Genomic DNA, 16,018 nt, shown 5'->3' on the forward strand with positions numbered 1-16,018 from the left:
TTCTGTATAGTAGGATGCAGAGGGGAGGGAGGAAGAGGGGTCATTTCATTTGCGATGCAGGAAGAGGACACTCAGAAAGATTGGTGGGAGAACAGTGTGAGAAAGGGCAGTGAACTCTACCAAGGAGCTTTGCTGAGAGCAGGAGCAGGGGCCAGGGCAGAGGCAGAGCTAGGAGAAATTCCAGGGAAAGGAAGGTAATGTGAATGGAAGGGGTACGGTCTCATTTACTGTTTAACTTTTACAATGTCCAGAGCAGCTCTTGACACAAAGAGGATGACAGGGTATGTCAGTGTTGCTGATACATTCAGGAAACAGTTCCACTGTCAAACCAGCACAGGAAAGTTGAAGTCTCATTTTAAAGGGATTTAACAATAAAAATGTTATATTAGGTATGACTCCCTTCTGTAATACAGTTTATGTCATGAGCCCTAAACTTAGTATAAAATGTAATTCCATTTGACAGTCAACAGCAGAAAATATCAGAAGGTAACAAGCAATACCATGCAAAGAAAGAAACACATTCTATAATTTAAATTGCAAGTCTATGTGTCTATGATTCTCCTACTGCTAATTAATTTTAACACAAAGAAGGGCAGTATCCACACACAGAATTCAGTCATAGCAATAATCTCTATTTTTGTTTTGTTTTTGTCTTTTGAGACAGGGTTTCTCTGTATAGCCCTGGCTTCCCTAGAACTTACTCTGTAGACCAGGCTGACCTTGAACTCAGAGATCCACCTGCCTCTGGCTCCAGCATGCTGGGATTAAAGGTGTGTGCCATTACTGTCTGGATAATAATCGCCATTTTATTACAAATATTTTGTTCAAAATCTGATATAAGAACTAAAACAATACAGCAGTATTAACAATAATAATTTCAGCACAAATATTATGGTCACTAAATTAATATAAATTTACCCTAAATATAAAGCAAAAGACATTTAAAATCATGAAATTTTAAAATAAATTTCTAAGTGATATCTGATTGTCAGCTTAACACAAACAAAGCTGATACTTGCAATATTTTAAAGCTTACAGTGGTCACTGGGGTGCGACTCTATAAGAGGAACATTTGCAAAGCTTACACAAGCTCTGAATTCAATACCTACTACCTCAAACAATATAAACAAGTAAAGCTTATGATCTATCATGGAACATGAGAAACATAAGTCACCTGTCACAGAAACAATATTGAGTAATCGTCTCATTGTCTGAGGACTGATGTCACTGAACCAATCCTCGGTGACCAGCAGCTTCGTGAGATCAAAGGACATCTGCCGAGTGATGGTCCTCTGCATCTGTCTTCTGCGGTAAGTATCCTGAAACAACACCCCAGTTAGAGAGAGATGCTCTTCTTGAGAGTTAATGTAAGCTTATGGTAAGAACAACAAAACAGGTACAGAGGCAGCTCAGTGTACGGAAAAGCAAAATTTACAATATTAACCAAAGAGGAAGGTTACATGCTAATCAAGTACAGTTCCTTCTGAGGGAGACACTTTCCAGAGCAGTGACAACGTAGAGTTGGCAGCAATGCCTGGGATGCATGCCCACTAACAGCAGTACAGCTAGGGAAAGGCATTAACCTCAGATGGGAAAGTGCACAGAACTCAATACAGAGAATCTTGGCCAAGGTCCATGAAGCCTCTGTATTACAGGAACCCTAAAACAATAAAGCGGATAAGCTCCTGCACAGTGCTAGAGGCTCAGCATCTCTATTTTTAGGTTGTTTTAAAGTGTTATACAATTTTCTCCCAGCCACAGCCACTCAAAAAGTTAGAGGCACTTTGCAGACTAGAGTAGATAAGGAATCCCATATCCTAAGAAAAGAACAAACACACAAAATCCTAAAGCACAGGAAAGGTAGATGAAATCACAGGTACCCAAGAAGCTGGACTCCCAGGAGAGAAAATCAAAATGCTGAATTACATAGTCCCCCGACTTTGGCTATATCAATTGTCATTCACATGAAGTTTGAATTCATAACCTATAGAACATGTGGGTACAAAACCAAAGACACAAAATGTCACCAAAGATTAAAAAGTAATGTCCAGGCCATGTGCAGTGGTACATGCCTTTAATCCCAGCACTCGGATCTCCATGAGTTCAAGGCCAGCCTGGTCTACTAAGCGAGTCCAGAACAGCCGAGGCTACACAGAGAAACCCTGTCTTGGGGGGGGGGGGAGTAATGTCCAAATGGTAGCAAACAAGAAAATGCCAGTGTAAGCCCATACCAGCCATCTCTAAGCAACAATGTCAGCCATGCTTCCTGGCCAGTGGCCATCTTCCCACTTTACAAACTGAGGTAAATACACCTGGTTTTGCTCTACAAATAAGATGGGAGGACAGAAACAACTGAAGTGCTAGACCAGAAACTCAAGGAGACTGGTAAGGGCCCAGAATCACACATGGGAATGGAGACTACAATACAAACTTGCAAATGTTGACCAAGGAGGAAGAACCTAGGAGAGGTAAAGGTAGGGGTGGCATCTGAATAGCAGGGTGCAACCATTTGCTGAGCTATGAAATCTCACTAGTCAAGGACCAGAGTCAGCACCTGATCTGGGAAGAGGATGCAGAGCACAGAGATTCCTCCCAGATCAAGGTCTTTACTGCTCCAGGTACAGGAGGTCTGAGGCAGCAGACGCTGGAAGGGAGCTCAACACTGATGTATATGTCAAGACCATAATGTGCTTACAGATGGGCATTAGGTTGCATTAACTTAAGTATATTTGAATGAGTGCTAAAAAAAAAAAATCAGAGTATAGCTTAAGTGGCAGAATATTTGCCTAGCATGCACAAGGCTTTGGGTTCAAACCCCAACACTAAGGAAAAATCAATCACACAATGACATCAAGTGGCATAGATAGCATCTTACCCTTCTATTGAGAGCCGTTTTGCTACCAAGCTTTGTCATCTCCCCAAGGCTGTTTTGTGAAACTCTTCTGTCAATGTCCTCCTGGACTCCTGGAAAAATGCATTGAGATAGCACTGTGCTGGTTAAAATGAGTGTCCCACAGAGCCTAGGGGGGTGAACACTTGCCCCCAGTTGACATAGTGTTATTTGGGAGGGTTAGAGGTTGGGCATTGCTGAAGGAAGTGTGTCACTGGAGGTGGGCTTTGAGAGTTTAAAGACACAAGTCATTGCGCATTTGCTCTGTTTCCTGCTTGCAGTTTAAGATGTGAATTCTTGGCTTGCTACTCCAGCTGCTATGCCTTCCACCATACCTGCCCACTGCCACACTTCCCTGCCATGATGGTGCTAGACTCTTGTCCCTTTGAAGCCATAGCTAAATAAACACTTCCTTCTGTAAGTTGCCTTGCCTTGTGGTGTTTCATCACAGCAATACAAAAATCACTAATGTAAGCGTCATGTGTGCAAAGTTGTTTTGTTTGATATTAAAGAGATGTAAAACAGCAACATTTTTTTCAAGGTAAACAAAGACTATAAAAACCTTACAGACTACTTTAAGCCCAAGTATTTTAGGGTTTGATACTTGCCTGTAGTATCTGAGCATGATATGTCCCCATTTGTTGCTGAAGTTACAAGAAATTTTCTTGCATTGCTAAATCCACGACTATTAAGGAAAACTGGTAAATGAACTATATTGCGCATATAGTCGTGTCCATTTATATTTGAATCACGAAGTACACTATTCAGGTTCTGGTTGATGGCCTTTATAATAATATGTGGATCACTTGCAAAAATGGCAATAAAAGGGCCTTTTGAAAACAGAACTCGGACCTGTGGTAGAAGAAAGATATGGACATGACAACAATATTAAAATTATACCAAATAATATCTTTTTAAAATCTCTACTATCTTTTGATTCCATATTTTTTAATAGCATTCATTTTTCGTGACAATGTGTTCCCTATAAAAGCAATTTTTGTAGTTGGCTCAAACTTAGGTTGCAATCATTTACCAATGACAAAAACAACACAGAACAGTTAATGTGGTTTCCTTCTCAGATATCTGCAGCCTACACAAAAGTAAGATCAACACATAAGGCAATTTTCTGTGAGCACATGTGGTCTGGGCACACCCAGATCTGCAGTCTACTGCTATTGTTTACGGCACACCTTATATTGCCAGTGTTCTGATTTTTAACACAAAACTATAAATTCTACGGGTCCTCTGTCATCTCAGAATATAAACACGACTGTCTGCTGAGCCACACTTGTCCTTTAGAGATGGCCCATGTGATTTTTTTGCTTTGCTTTTTTCCTAAACTACCATCAGGCTGAAATTATTTAAACATTATTGACTAAACATTTACTTTTGCTGTATTTCTTAATTTTAAAATACAGTTCTTTTTATGAAAGAGAAATTAACAAGAGAAATCATTTCTTCTTAAATAAGTAGCACAGCTTCCATCCCAGTTGAGATATTTTGTGAAGCCATGCATCCTGTGTGGCCACAGTGACAAGTGTGGAAACAGGTGACACGTACAGTGTCCAGCATCTGAAGGACTTTATCCTGCTCGCAGGCATCCAGGCCATCGATGATAACCACCAGCCTTGTCTGATTCTGAGTGAAGCTGTCAATGGTCTTTGCCATCCTGGCCATCAGCTCCACTTCACACTTCAGGACCTGCACAAGCACAGAAGATACAAGACGGTAAGATGAGTTCCTTTAGAAGTACAGAGAAAGCCATTCAACAGGAGGAAAAGAAACCCAAAGTTCTTGCTTCCAGAAGCAGTTCCACTTAAACCAGTAGTAAGGGTTTCAGTTATGAACTGAAAACACTTAGCTCTCAGGATGTCATCAGGAGACACTACGATAGGAATTTACATCATACAAAAGAGGTTGAGAGACTTGCCAAAATTGCAGACTGTGAATGACAAAATTTTAATTCCACCCAAGAGACCTATTGATCGTTGCACTACTCTTGGCCCTTTGGTGGCATCTAGCTTTTATATCTACACAAAAACCTGAACACAGATATTTATAGCAATTTTATTCATAATTGTTAAAAGTTAATCAACAAGTTATATTTATATAGGTAGCCCAATAAATATACACTGTCCATCCAGGCAACAATGTAATGCAGGCCTAAAAAGCAATGAGATTTTAAGCTATGAAAGGGACAAAAGAAACCAATATGAGTGAGGCATCTTACAGCCCAAAAGCTGTATCTTGGATGGTATGTACACTTTTCAGACTGTCAGAAAGGAAAGGACAGACAGTCTTGTCAGGAGATTCTTCTGGTTGGCTAAGCAAACTGACTGTTTATTGCTTATATAACATTCAAGAGGGATCTCATGAGTCTTCATTTTAGGGTACTCATATAGGTGACTTTTGTTTACTTCCTAACTTGGGTGATATGCCCAGTAATATTCAAACTTAACCTTTTAAAGTTTTATTACATACTATCTCTAGGATTTGAATCATCAATAATTAACCAGAGTTTATAATAATTATTGTTATGCATTTTATCTTAAGTTTCACCTACATATCACCTTACACGAAAAACTATTATATTCTTAATATTTGTAGTACTTATATAGTGCTTTAATATTATTCATAAGTGAGAACATATGTGAATATATATATGGAAGTACATGTGTAAAAATGTACATTAAAGTATATACATGATAAAAAAAAAAAAAAAGAAACCAATATGAAAGAGCTAAATACTGCATGGTTCAACCACACACATTCTGGGAAAGACACAGCTACTGAGATGGTAAACTTACTAGCATTTACTGGGCCTAGGAGAGACAGAAGGCTGAACAGGTGGAGGTGGGGCTTTCATGATAGTAACACAATACTATAACCATGGGTATGCTATCACACATTTGTGCAAACCCAAAGAATGTACAAGACTGAACCTAATGTAAACTGTGGATACTGAGTCTGACTACGCTGGACCAATGCAGGTCCAGCAACTGGAACAAATCTAGCACTCTGGTCATAAGTATTGATAACAGAGGCTGTGCCATAAACCTAACAAACTAATTAAACTAAACTAAATGCAACAGATTTGGGCATGTAGCTGAGTGGTACATTCAATCCCTACCACTGAACAAATGAAAACAAAACAACAATTAAAAACCTAAATGTAACCCTTTACCATTCCGAGAGCATGCCCAGGTGAGCACGGCAATGGCAGCATATCGCCACTACAGTTTTCTGAATGATGAGTGATGAGTACTTACTTTCATGAATCCCTCACTTTTCAACTTATGTAATTTGGAGGCAGCACTGTGGAGGCGTTTTCTCTGAGAATTCAGGAGAGAGTCCAGCACTTGCCACCATGTACGACAGTTCAGCACAAAGGCCAACCCCACGATAGATGCAATTGATATGAGGATAGCATTCACTGTCAGATGTTTTGGGTCAACTCTGAATATAGCCAAAAGAGTAATTCCAGCAATAATGCAGCCAACAATAAAAAGAAAGATGATAAAAGATGGGAGACAGCATGTTTTTTTCCATTTCTTTTTACCTGTAATAGAACAAGTAGAATTAACAATTTTTACCGTATCACGTACCCAGGATATTGTAATCTTTATGGTCAAGAGCATATTATGACTCTGAGGTCCAAGACATGGTCTCATGAAGATAAATAAACACTTACTCCCTTCCTTACCCCTAAAAACACAGGAGGGAGGAAAGGAATCCTACCCTGGGTATCTTCAGTCTTGAATACTCGAAAAAGCCGGGTAGCCAAAAAGCCAAACTCTCTCTCACAAGCATCTGAGAGGGTCGCGATCATTTCAGCCAAGGAAGTTTCTCCACCTACACTGGAGAGTCTATTGTAATCTGTAAACAAAAACCTTGCGGGAAGAACAAGCAAGATGTTACTTAGCTATCGAATGCAACAAGTTCTAATGCAGCAACTTCTAACACATGAATCTCATCTCTATCACTTATTTCCTTTATTTTTTCAAAGACAGTGCCTGTTTCTTCTTTTAAAAGTTATCTTAATTTTAATTTTATTTCTACACACTGCATGTATGCCTGGTGCCCACGGAAGCCAGAAGAGGAAGTCTGACCCTTTAGAACTAGGTTTACAGATGGCTGTGAGGCACCACGTTAGTGCCAGGAATCAAACCCAGGTCCTCTCGAAGAGCAGCTAGCGCTCTTAACTACTGAGCCATCTCTTCAGGCCCCACTTACTCTGTATTTTTCTTGATGTTCTTTTCGGCACATTGCTTTTAAAGTTCTGAGGGAATAGAGAAGGACCCGTAACTACGTACCTTCTACTCTGAGGGTGCTAGAGACTCTCTTTGGGAAGGTGTATGACGGGCTAGCAGCAAAAGGGAGCATGACAGCACAGCCTTGCCTGTCAGAAAGTATGCCCAAGAGGAGCGCTCTAATAGCAGCAGCCAAAGAGATCAGAGCAGGAATGTCTGCACTACACACAGGAATTCCAAGCCCAGAAATATCAATCAGAAGCAAGATTTCTGCTGGACGGATGGCTCGGTGCTTACAGCACTGGCTACTCTTCCAGAGGACCCAGGTTCAGTTCCCAGCACCCGCATGACATAACTCCAGGTCCCGGGATCTGATGCCCTTTTCTGAAGTCCACATTCACTGCATGCACAGGGTATACAGACATACATGAGGCAAAGCACCCACACACTTAAAATAAAGATAAATAAATCCTAAAAAATAATAAAATTAAATAAACTTTTCTAACTTCTTATTTATGGATTTAACATATACCAAGGATTTAGAAATAATTGTAAAATATCCTTTTCAGACTTGCTCTTCAAAATAATTGATTTACAGATATCCCGAGTCTCTGAATTATTTCTGCATTAATTCACTCTTTTCATTGCATCTCTAAATGAAATTCTCACTTCAACCCAGTAGATAAAACATGTTTCAAATTTCAATCTGGAATGACACTGTACCTATATAGTCATCTTAACTGACACTATTTTAGTTGTTCTAAAATTACCATCCTGTTAATTTAAATTGTTTTAATTTTCTGTAAATATTTCCTCCAATTGTGTTATTCTATATTATATACTTTTCTTTAAACTTTAAACTTCTTTTAAAAAATATTTACTTGGCCAGGTATGATGGCACAACCTTTAATCCCAGCACTCGGGAGGCAGAGGCAGCAGATCTCTGAGTTGGAGGCCAGCCTGGTCTACAGAGTAAGTTCCACGACAGCCAAGGCTACACAAAAAATCTCTGTCTTAAAAAACAAACAAACACAAATAATATATGTATTTACTTCATTTTTAATTTGTGCCTGTGTGCACACACATGTGTATGTGTGTGCACGCATACACGTGCACTAGAGTTACAAGTGGTTGTGAGACACCCATTGTAGGTATTGGAACCAAACTGAGGTCCTCTGCAAAAGCAGCAAGCACTCTTAACCACAGAGCCATTTCTCCAACCTCATCAAACATTTGCCTTTACGACTTCTCAGTCTTGAGACCCCAGCATCAGGGGATCCGAAACCCTCTTCTGGCCTCCACAGACATCCACACACACGTGTACATAAACACACACACACAAATCAAAAATGAAGTAAGTATTTTTTAAAAAGAGGTAAAGTTTCAATCTTTCTAATACTTAAATTTACATGCTAATTACAATAGCTCCTCAGTATTCATAGGTAGCTGGTTCTAGGATAAGCCCAAGTCTCTCATATAAAATACAATATGCACATACTCTGATCTACTTTAAGCCATCTTTGGATTATGTATGATATCTAATACAGTATATAATATAATGAAAGTCTAAACATCATAATACAGGGGCAATTTTTAAAGAAAATTTACAATTCACAGTTAGTTGCATCTACAAATGCAGAGTTCAGATGTAAAGAAGGCCAGCTGTACTTGTAATATTATAACCTTTATTTTTCTCACCTATATTCCTAGTACAGTTTTAATGGTTAGAATGACTTACATTCATCTTAATTATACATACTTAATTTTATTATAATTTAAAACTTCTCAACCTTTTTAAACAGATTTTTAATTCCTTTTCCTAACTCCTATGGAAGTTTTTTGCTCTTAATTTTATAACTTAAAAACAAGACCAAAAAACTTTCTTTCATCTAGAACATTATACATTTTCTTTATCCCCTTAATCCACGTTTTTCTCATGATCTTCTGTGTGAGATGCACAATAACTTAGGACACACACGTCTATTTGCAGAGATGAGGAAGAGCAGCCAGCACTCCACCCTGAAGCTCAATACTCCTTCCAAGGCGTCAGAAAGGATGGTGACAGGTGAGGTGTGGCCCCACTGTGGAGGGTTCCTCAGTGAAACCATGGTTTAGACCCGGGCACTGCTCCCAGAAAAAACCTACGTATGTAACAGGTACCAGGAAGTGGGAGAGGTTCCTGTACAAATAAAATACAATAAAAAATAAACAGGTTTCTCCCTGTGGAAACGTGACCTCATGCACAGGAAGGAGATACACTATCAAGCATTTCTCAAAGGTACTGGTGCATGCTTTAAGACTAAGATACCAATATGTTTAGAATATGATGCCTTATAAAATTCTTTCAACTCTTTTGTTTACCCTTACTAAAGGTTCCTTCTGTCAAAGGGACTGACTCACCTCACAGGCAAAGCCTTAGTAGTTTGTTCTGGCAGTTCAGGTGGGTTCACAAACATCAGTTTGAAGAGAAGCTCCAGATACCCAATGTGTCTTGCCAGTCTGGTACTGAGGGCCCAGGCCCAGTTCCAACTCTCCCCTTCCCGTCGTCCACCGAAGTAAATGACGACTGAAATTCACAGTGTGAGATAGTTAGGCAGCTTTTTTTCTCTAGAGTCATTATCAGGTAAAGAGGTGCTAACTCTATGTAACTGTTCATGGTCCACACTAACTCTTACATGCTCCTCAAGGACCTTCTTAACATATAGAAGATTTGTGAAAATGGAAACTAAAAAAATTGCCTTGGAATCTTAAATGAAAGCAAAGCCTTATAAGTCGGGTTGGCAGTTCAGTCACAAAGGAGCTGGGTTTGTCATGTTTGCAACTGCTAAAGTTAGGACTTCCTTCAATAATGAATCTATTTCCTTTCTTAAAACTGAAGAAGCCCTAAGAAACAGAGATCCTGTTTTGCTTTCCTAGCTTGCTTTCAGAAAAACTGAAAATCATAGCAATGGTCAAGAGGTCCAAGAGACAGCCAGCAATGGCCACAGAGCCTTCTCTTTAGCAATGTGCACTGCAGTGTAATGGAGGGTAATGGGTGTCTTCATTGCCACTGTGTAGCAGACCCCTGTAGGTTAGAGTCAGCCCAGCTGTGCTATGAGGAAGTAGATGCACTGGTTCTTAAAGCTACTCCAGTAAGGTTTGAACACTGGTACAGTAGTTATAAAGTAGCAAATACATCAATTTTTTCAGCCAATTATAAAATCAATTTTTGTTTTGTTTTGTCTTATTTTTCAAGACAGGTTGTCTATGTGTAGCCTTGGCTGTCCTGGATTCACTTTGTAGACCAGGCTGGCCTCGAACTCATAGAGATCCACCTGCCTTTGCCTCTGCCTCGGCCTCCTGAGTGTTGGGATTTAAAGGTGTGTGCCACCATGCCTGGCAAAAAGATTGAGTAGATTCTTAAGAGACAGGTGTTTTAAGTTACAAGCACTTGATGTTTTTGTCCATTTCTGAAAAATATTTTTTAAAAAACACACCAAATACTTACTAAAGAATATATATAAGACAGCCAGGAAACTCAGTGAAACTGCAATGGCGAGATTTGTATCAACCGTAAAAGCAAACACCAGGCCCAGCCCCCCACACAGCAACAAGGTGAGGAACACTATGAGCCAGGAGAACTGGAAAAGGGGCTCAATCTGCTGTCCTGCAAATGTCTTCATTTCATCTGAAAGAAAAATTAAAGTGAGGTTTGTTTGTTTTGCTTAAATGTAACTCTTAACTCACTCTTTAACACTCCCGTTGTTAATATCAACTTGTACTGGGGAGGTAACAAGTACCTTAGATAAACCAACATTTTCTCTTAATCAGTCTGAGCCCCTCCGCAGTGCACACCTTCCCCCTGCTCCCCCACAGCCCTGCTTCATACTGAAGATGCATAAATTCTTTTGTCTATTATTTTCTCATCTGTCAAGGTTTTACTGATACTGGCATTTAGGGTTTATACTAAGTAAAATGTTGCTCCGAAAGCAAAAACAGAAACAGTACTCTGTCTCAAAAGTACACATCAACACCACTCCTCTCGGATCCCCTCACCCCCACTGCGGTTCTCAAACGTATAATACATTCAGCCTGATGAGAGCCGCACGTCACTCTTTCTACAAAACGTGAAGTCATTTTATTCCAACACTGAAGCATGTCCTTGAAGGACAAGAATGGCTGCTAACAGAGAGAAAAGGTCTGCGTTATTAGCAAGGGCACTTGGTGCTGCCTGCAGCACAGAGCTCACTGGAGGGCCTGCAAATTGCTAAGTGTGTGAAGAGTGTGTGAATCGCACTCCCAAGGGCTGGCCCACAACTGGACATGTTCTAAAAAGAAAACTCATGGGAGGATCAACTAGAGGGAAAGAAATGCCAACTACTGCAGCAGATGGTGGCAGGGCAACCCACAGAGCTTCTACTGCACAGAAAATGACTATCTAAAGACTTCATAAAACATGTCTTTACCTTCTAGTTTCTTGAGTAAGAAAGACTTCCCACTTCCCCACTGTGCATACAACCCCACACAAATGGGTGGCTGCATGGTAGGTTCACTGAGAATATCTGCCAGGGCACTGCTATACAAATCATAACCAAGCATGTCACCGTCTGTTTCCGTAGGAGACAAGTGTCCTGTAATTAGAAGCACACGACATCCTTACATTAAACAGTGGGATCACTTACAGAGGAACGCCAATTCTAACCTACTGTATATGGGGGGTGGGAGGTGGCAACCTCATCTGGAACATTTAAGCCTATGTAGAAATGGCTTCAGAGATTCTTACACAAACACTGTATTTTGAGGAACATATATCTATTATAACTTAACTATCAGTTAATGGTAAGATACATCACACTGAAGTGCAGCAAAAAAAGAGCTAGCAAATTATGCTTTCTTCTCTATCACTTATCACATATTTCAGGTCTGGGGACACAGCTCAGCAGTAGAGCACTTGCTGGCATACATGAGCTTTGGGTTCAATTCTTAGAACCGTGGATGGGAAAAAAGTTCAAGACCATTTCAATTCCAGAATTTTTTAAATAGTACACACACTATAAAGTGTTACTGAAGAATATAATAATCAAAGACAAAATAATTCTTGGCAGAAAGGTTTAATGACTCAGGTACCAATTCCTCCTAAATTAGGACAATTTAAAAAAAACACAAGAGTATTTTTAAAGATGAAAAGCCAAAATATAAGACGAGCTGAAGAGGTGGCTCAGTGGTTAATAGGGCTTCCTGCTCCTCCAGATGACACAAGTCTGGTTCCCAGCATCCATACTGAGAAGTTCAAAATGGCCTGCAACTCTAATTCCAGGGGATTCAACATCCTTTATAGATACGCGCGCGTGTACACGTACACACACACACACACACACACACACACACACACACACACACACTCGCGCGCGTGTCTACATTCAGACATAGAAGCATACACATAAATAAAATTTTAAGAATGTCTTTAAGAGTGTAAGACTAGCCAAGTATTTAATTTATTATGACAACCATGGGAGAAGACTGCAATGCATATAGGAAGCAAGGGGCTAGGTAACTCAGTAGCATCAGTTTCGTTCTCCCACATAATATCGAGTTTCAGGAACCAGGCTCAGGTCACAAGGCTTAAACAGCAAGAGCTCAGCCCTTTGAAACATCTCTCTAGCCTACAAATGATCTTTAAAAAATCTTTAGCTGGGTGGTGGTGGCACACGCCTTTAATCCCCCAACACTCAGGAGGCAGAGGCAGGCAGACCTCTATGAGTTCAGTGACAGCCTGATCTACAGAGTGATTCAAAGACAGCCAGGGCTAGAGACACATAGAAATCCTGCCTTGAAACCTTCCTCCACACACAAAAAATTTTTTTTGTTGGTGAAGAGATTGGAGAGACATATATACATGTGGGCAAACACTTACACATAATAAAATAAAATGAATAAAGATAATAAAAACTTTTAAAGTCTTTTTTGGGCCAGGTATGGTGAACCATTTATTTTCCATGTGTTTTTACTGGAAATTCATTATTTAAAAAACTCAAGCAGAAGCCGGGCGTGATGGCACATGCCTGTAATCCCAGCACTTGGGAGGCAGAGGCAGGCAGACTGTTGTGAATTCAAGGCCAGCCTGGTCTACAAAGCGAGTCTAGGACAGCCAAGGCTACACAGAGAAACCCTGTCTCGAAACAAACAAACAAACAAACAAACTCAAGCAGGCAGTAAGCTCTTTCTTAGTATTGGCAAGGTTCTGGGTTCAAACTCCAGCAAAACGTGCATGTATACGCACATAGATACACACAAATAAATGCAAATGCATACATGCACACACACATACACACAATTATGTATACACACACCCAATCGTGCATGAGCAGGCTCAGTCAGGGACAAAACTCATTACTTACTGGCTCCAAATATTTGAGTTAAAATGCTTTTCTGGTGGCTGCAGTCAATGTTGTAGGGAGTCTCGCCTGCTTTGTTGGGCCTGTAAAGCAGTCGCCCATCTTTGGGGTTCCGTAAAAGAAGTTCTGCCAGTCTCCGGCTCCTCCCTCGTATGGCAACATGCAGAGGAGTGTCGCCTTTCTGTAAAATGGCAGCACAGGCTGAACTTGCTTATTCTCAGGGGCAGCTCTGAGCAACACTTCTCATGCCTCTAAAGCTCCAAGTGACAATTTTCATCCCTCTATAAAGCAGATGATCTGGAGGCTTATATTTCTCATAAATGGTATAACCATAATATGAATTTGGATCTTTGTGCTCCTCACAGTTTATTTCCCTAGCTCTATGTAAGTGTTTCTCAGAAATATATCCCCCTGGCTTCTAGAATGCAGCTTCTTCACTCCCTGCGCCTCATTTAAAGAGCAGCAGCCTCTGCCATGCATGCCTCCCAGGCAGGACTCACTCCTCAGCACCCTTCCTTCCATCAGAACATTCCCTGCCCAAGGACATCAGCTGCTTTCCTCAACTAGTTTATCTTCTAGTTCATGGCTTCCTTCTACCAGCCTGCATGCCAGTACTCATCCATTGTGATCAATCCCATCAGTCCCTTTAGCCTCTTGTCACACATTTGCCATTATGGAGTCCTTAAATCCATGACTGTATACTCTCCACCAGAGTCCTTTATGCCTTATCTCCCCTCTCTGAGCATTAAAGTATCTTCCAGTCTCTTCATCTTTCACTCCCGGCCATTGAAAGCCTCTTCCACTATGAGATTCACCAATCACGTGAGTAGTCACATCCCACGCTAAGAAAACCTCATACTTGTAAAAGCCCTTTCCAGTCTGCCAAGTCAAGTAGTCTATTCATTGCTTGACAAACCATCCCTTGAAGATAATCCATGACATAAAACTTAGACATTGAATCCCCAGCTCTTCTGCCCTGGCCACTCTGAGACATAAATAGAAGAGGCCTGTGTGTCTCTCCCACCGTCCTAGAAAGAACCTTATCCAAACTGTTCTTCTACCTCATGTCTACTTCCTCTCTAAGTTCTCTTCCTATGTTTTGCACATGGTTCAATAGGTACTGAATTGAGCAAATGTAAAGAAAGAACTCTGTGTGCTGGAAGATACAAAGATAAAATGGTTCTGAATTTATATAGTTGATGACATAAAAGGAAAAAACTTGATAACCAAGATTAATTACAAAACCAACAACATGACACACTCTCATAAGTGAGCATTGACTGCTTTGATTGTTCTTTACACTTCTGTCCTCATCGCTACCAGGCACTCACACACCCTACACTAACCCCCAAGGTCCCATCCCCACTCTGGGTGTCTTGCCAGATTCTCAGCCTACATTTCCCAATGCCTCTCGTCACAGTTCCCTGACTGTGTATCAGCCCTCAAAGTCAATATACCTGAACTACCCAACTCCATTTCACATTCTCAAACCTGTGAGAAAGCAAAATATCCTCAGCACACAAAATCTCTGGAAAATATAAGCATACCTGCAAATATGCTGAAAATAAACACAGAGCAACAATGGCTAAGAGTAAACATCTTATTTCACAGTTTGTTTTGTGTAAAGCCAGATTCAACACTCACATAGGCGCCAGGCATGGTGGCATATGCCTTTAATCCCAGCACTCTGGAGGCAGAAGCAGGCAGATCTCTGTCAGCCTGGTCTATAAAGTGAGTCCAGGACAGCCAGAGCTGTTACACAGAGAAATGCTGTCTCGAAAGACCAAAGGAAAGAAAGAAAGAAAAAAGCTCACATAGGTGTCACTTCAAACACTAAAGGACCATGCACACATCAGTGGAACAGCACTTGGCTTTGCAGGTGCAGAGTCCCCAGTTCTATCTCCAGCATCACAGGTAAGAACTCTCACAGCCTCCTTCTTGTCCAAGCACAAGTGGGAATCCTATCAATTCCCTTACCATGAGCATTTGCCAGCAAGTATGTACTGACTCTGTCTCCCACAGCAACACACAATGACCACAAAACAATCACTTATAAGCATGTTCCATGATGCTTCTATATAGGGGATGTCAATGTGTTTCTTATTCCAAAGTGGAGGGACACTGTCAACTATGAGTCAGTGGCACAAGAAATAGAAATAGGTAATACAACAATTTCTTTTCTTTTTTCTTTTTTTCTTTTTGGTTTGGTTTGAGACAGCGTCATCTTACTATGTAACTTTCTCTAGCCTAGAATTGTCTTTATAGACCAGGCTGGCCTCACACTCACAGAAATCAGCTTGCCTCTGCCTCCTGAATGCTGGGATTAAAGGCATGCCCCGTGCACCCAGCAGAAGTTTTCAATTTCAAAAAGCCTTGTTTTAACTCTATGTCCTTCTTAATTTAAGTTTTTAAAACTTTTATTGATGTGTTTGTGTGTGGACATGCACATGTGATTGTGTGTCCTTAGGGAGGCAGGAAGAAGGCATCAGATGTCCTGGAGCTGG

At 40.6% G+C, this 16,018-nt stretch overlaps 1 protein-coding gene across 10 annotated transcripts in view; it reads right to left on the reverse strand.

Annotated features, from left to right (window-relative positions):
* KIDINS220 (kinase D interacting substrate 220) overlaps positions 1–16,018 on the reverse strand; it is a 92,738-nt gene that overhangs the window by 50,396 nt on the left and 26,324 nt on the right. For all 10 annotated transcript variants that reach the window (XM_084792170.1, XM_084792178.1, XM_084792171.1 and 7 more), the window contains exons 12-21: positions 13,518–13,695; positions 11,586–11,750; positions 10,628–10,807; positions 9,541–9,706; positions 6,629–6,780; positions 6,160–6,449; positions 4,451–4,591; positions 3,499–3,742; positions 2,876–2,964; positions 1,175–1,319 (exon numbers count right to left, since the gene is read on the reverse strand). In XM_084792170.1, the coding sequence (XP_084648296.1) occupies positions 1,175–1,319; positions 2,876–2,964; positions 3,499–3,742; positions 4,451–4,591; positions 6,160–6,449; positions 6,629–6,780; positions 9,541–9,706; positions 10,628–10,807; positions 11,586–11,750; positions 13,518–13,695 (1,750 nt within the window). The remainder of the gene's footprint in view (positions 1–1,174; positions 1,320–2,875; positions 2,965–3,498; positions 3,743–4,450; positions 4,592–6,159; positions 6,450–6,628; positions 6,781–9,540; positions 9,707–10,627; positions 10,808–11,585; positions 11,751–13,517; positions 13,696–16,018) is intronic.

This window comes from Acomys minous (genome assembly GCF_964271855.1).
Source record: "Acomys minous genome assembly, chromosome: 8".
Lineage (NCBI taxonomy): Eukaryota > Metazoa > Chordata > Mammalia > Rodentia > Muridae > Acomys > Acomys minous.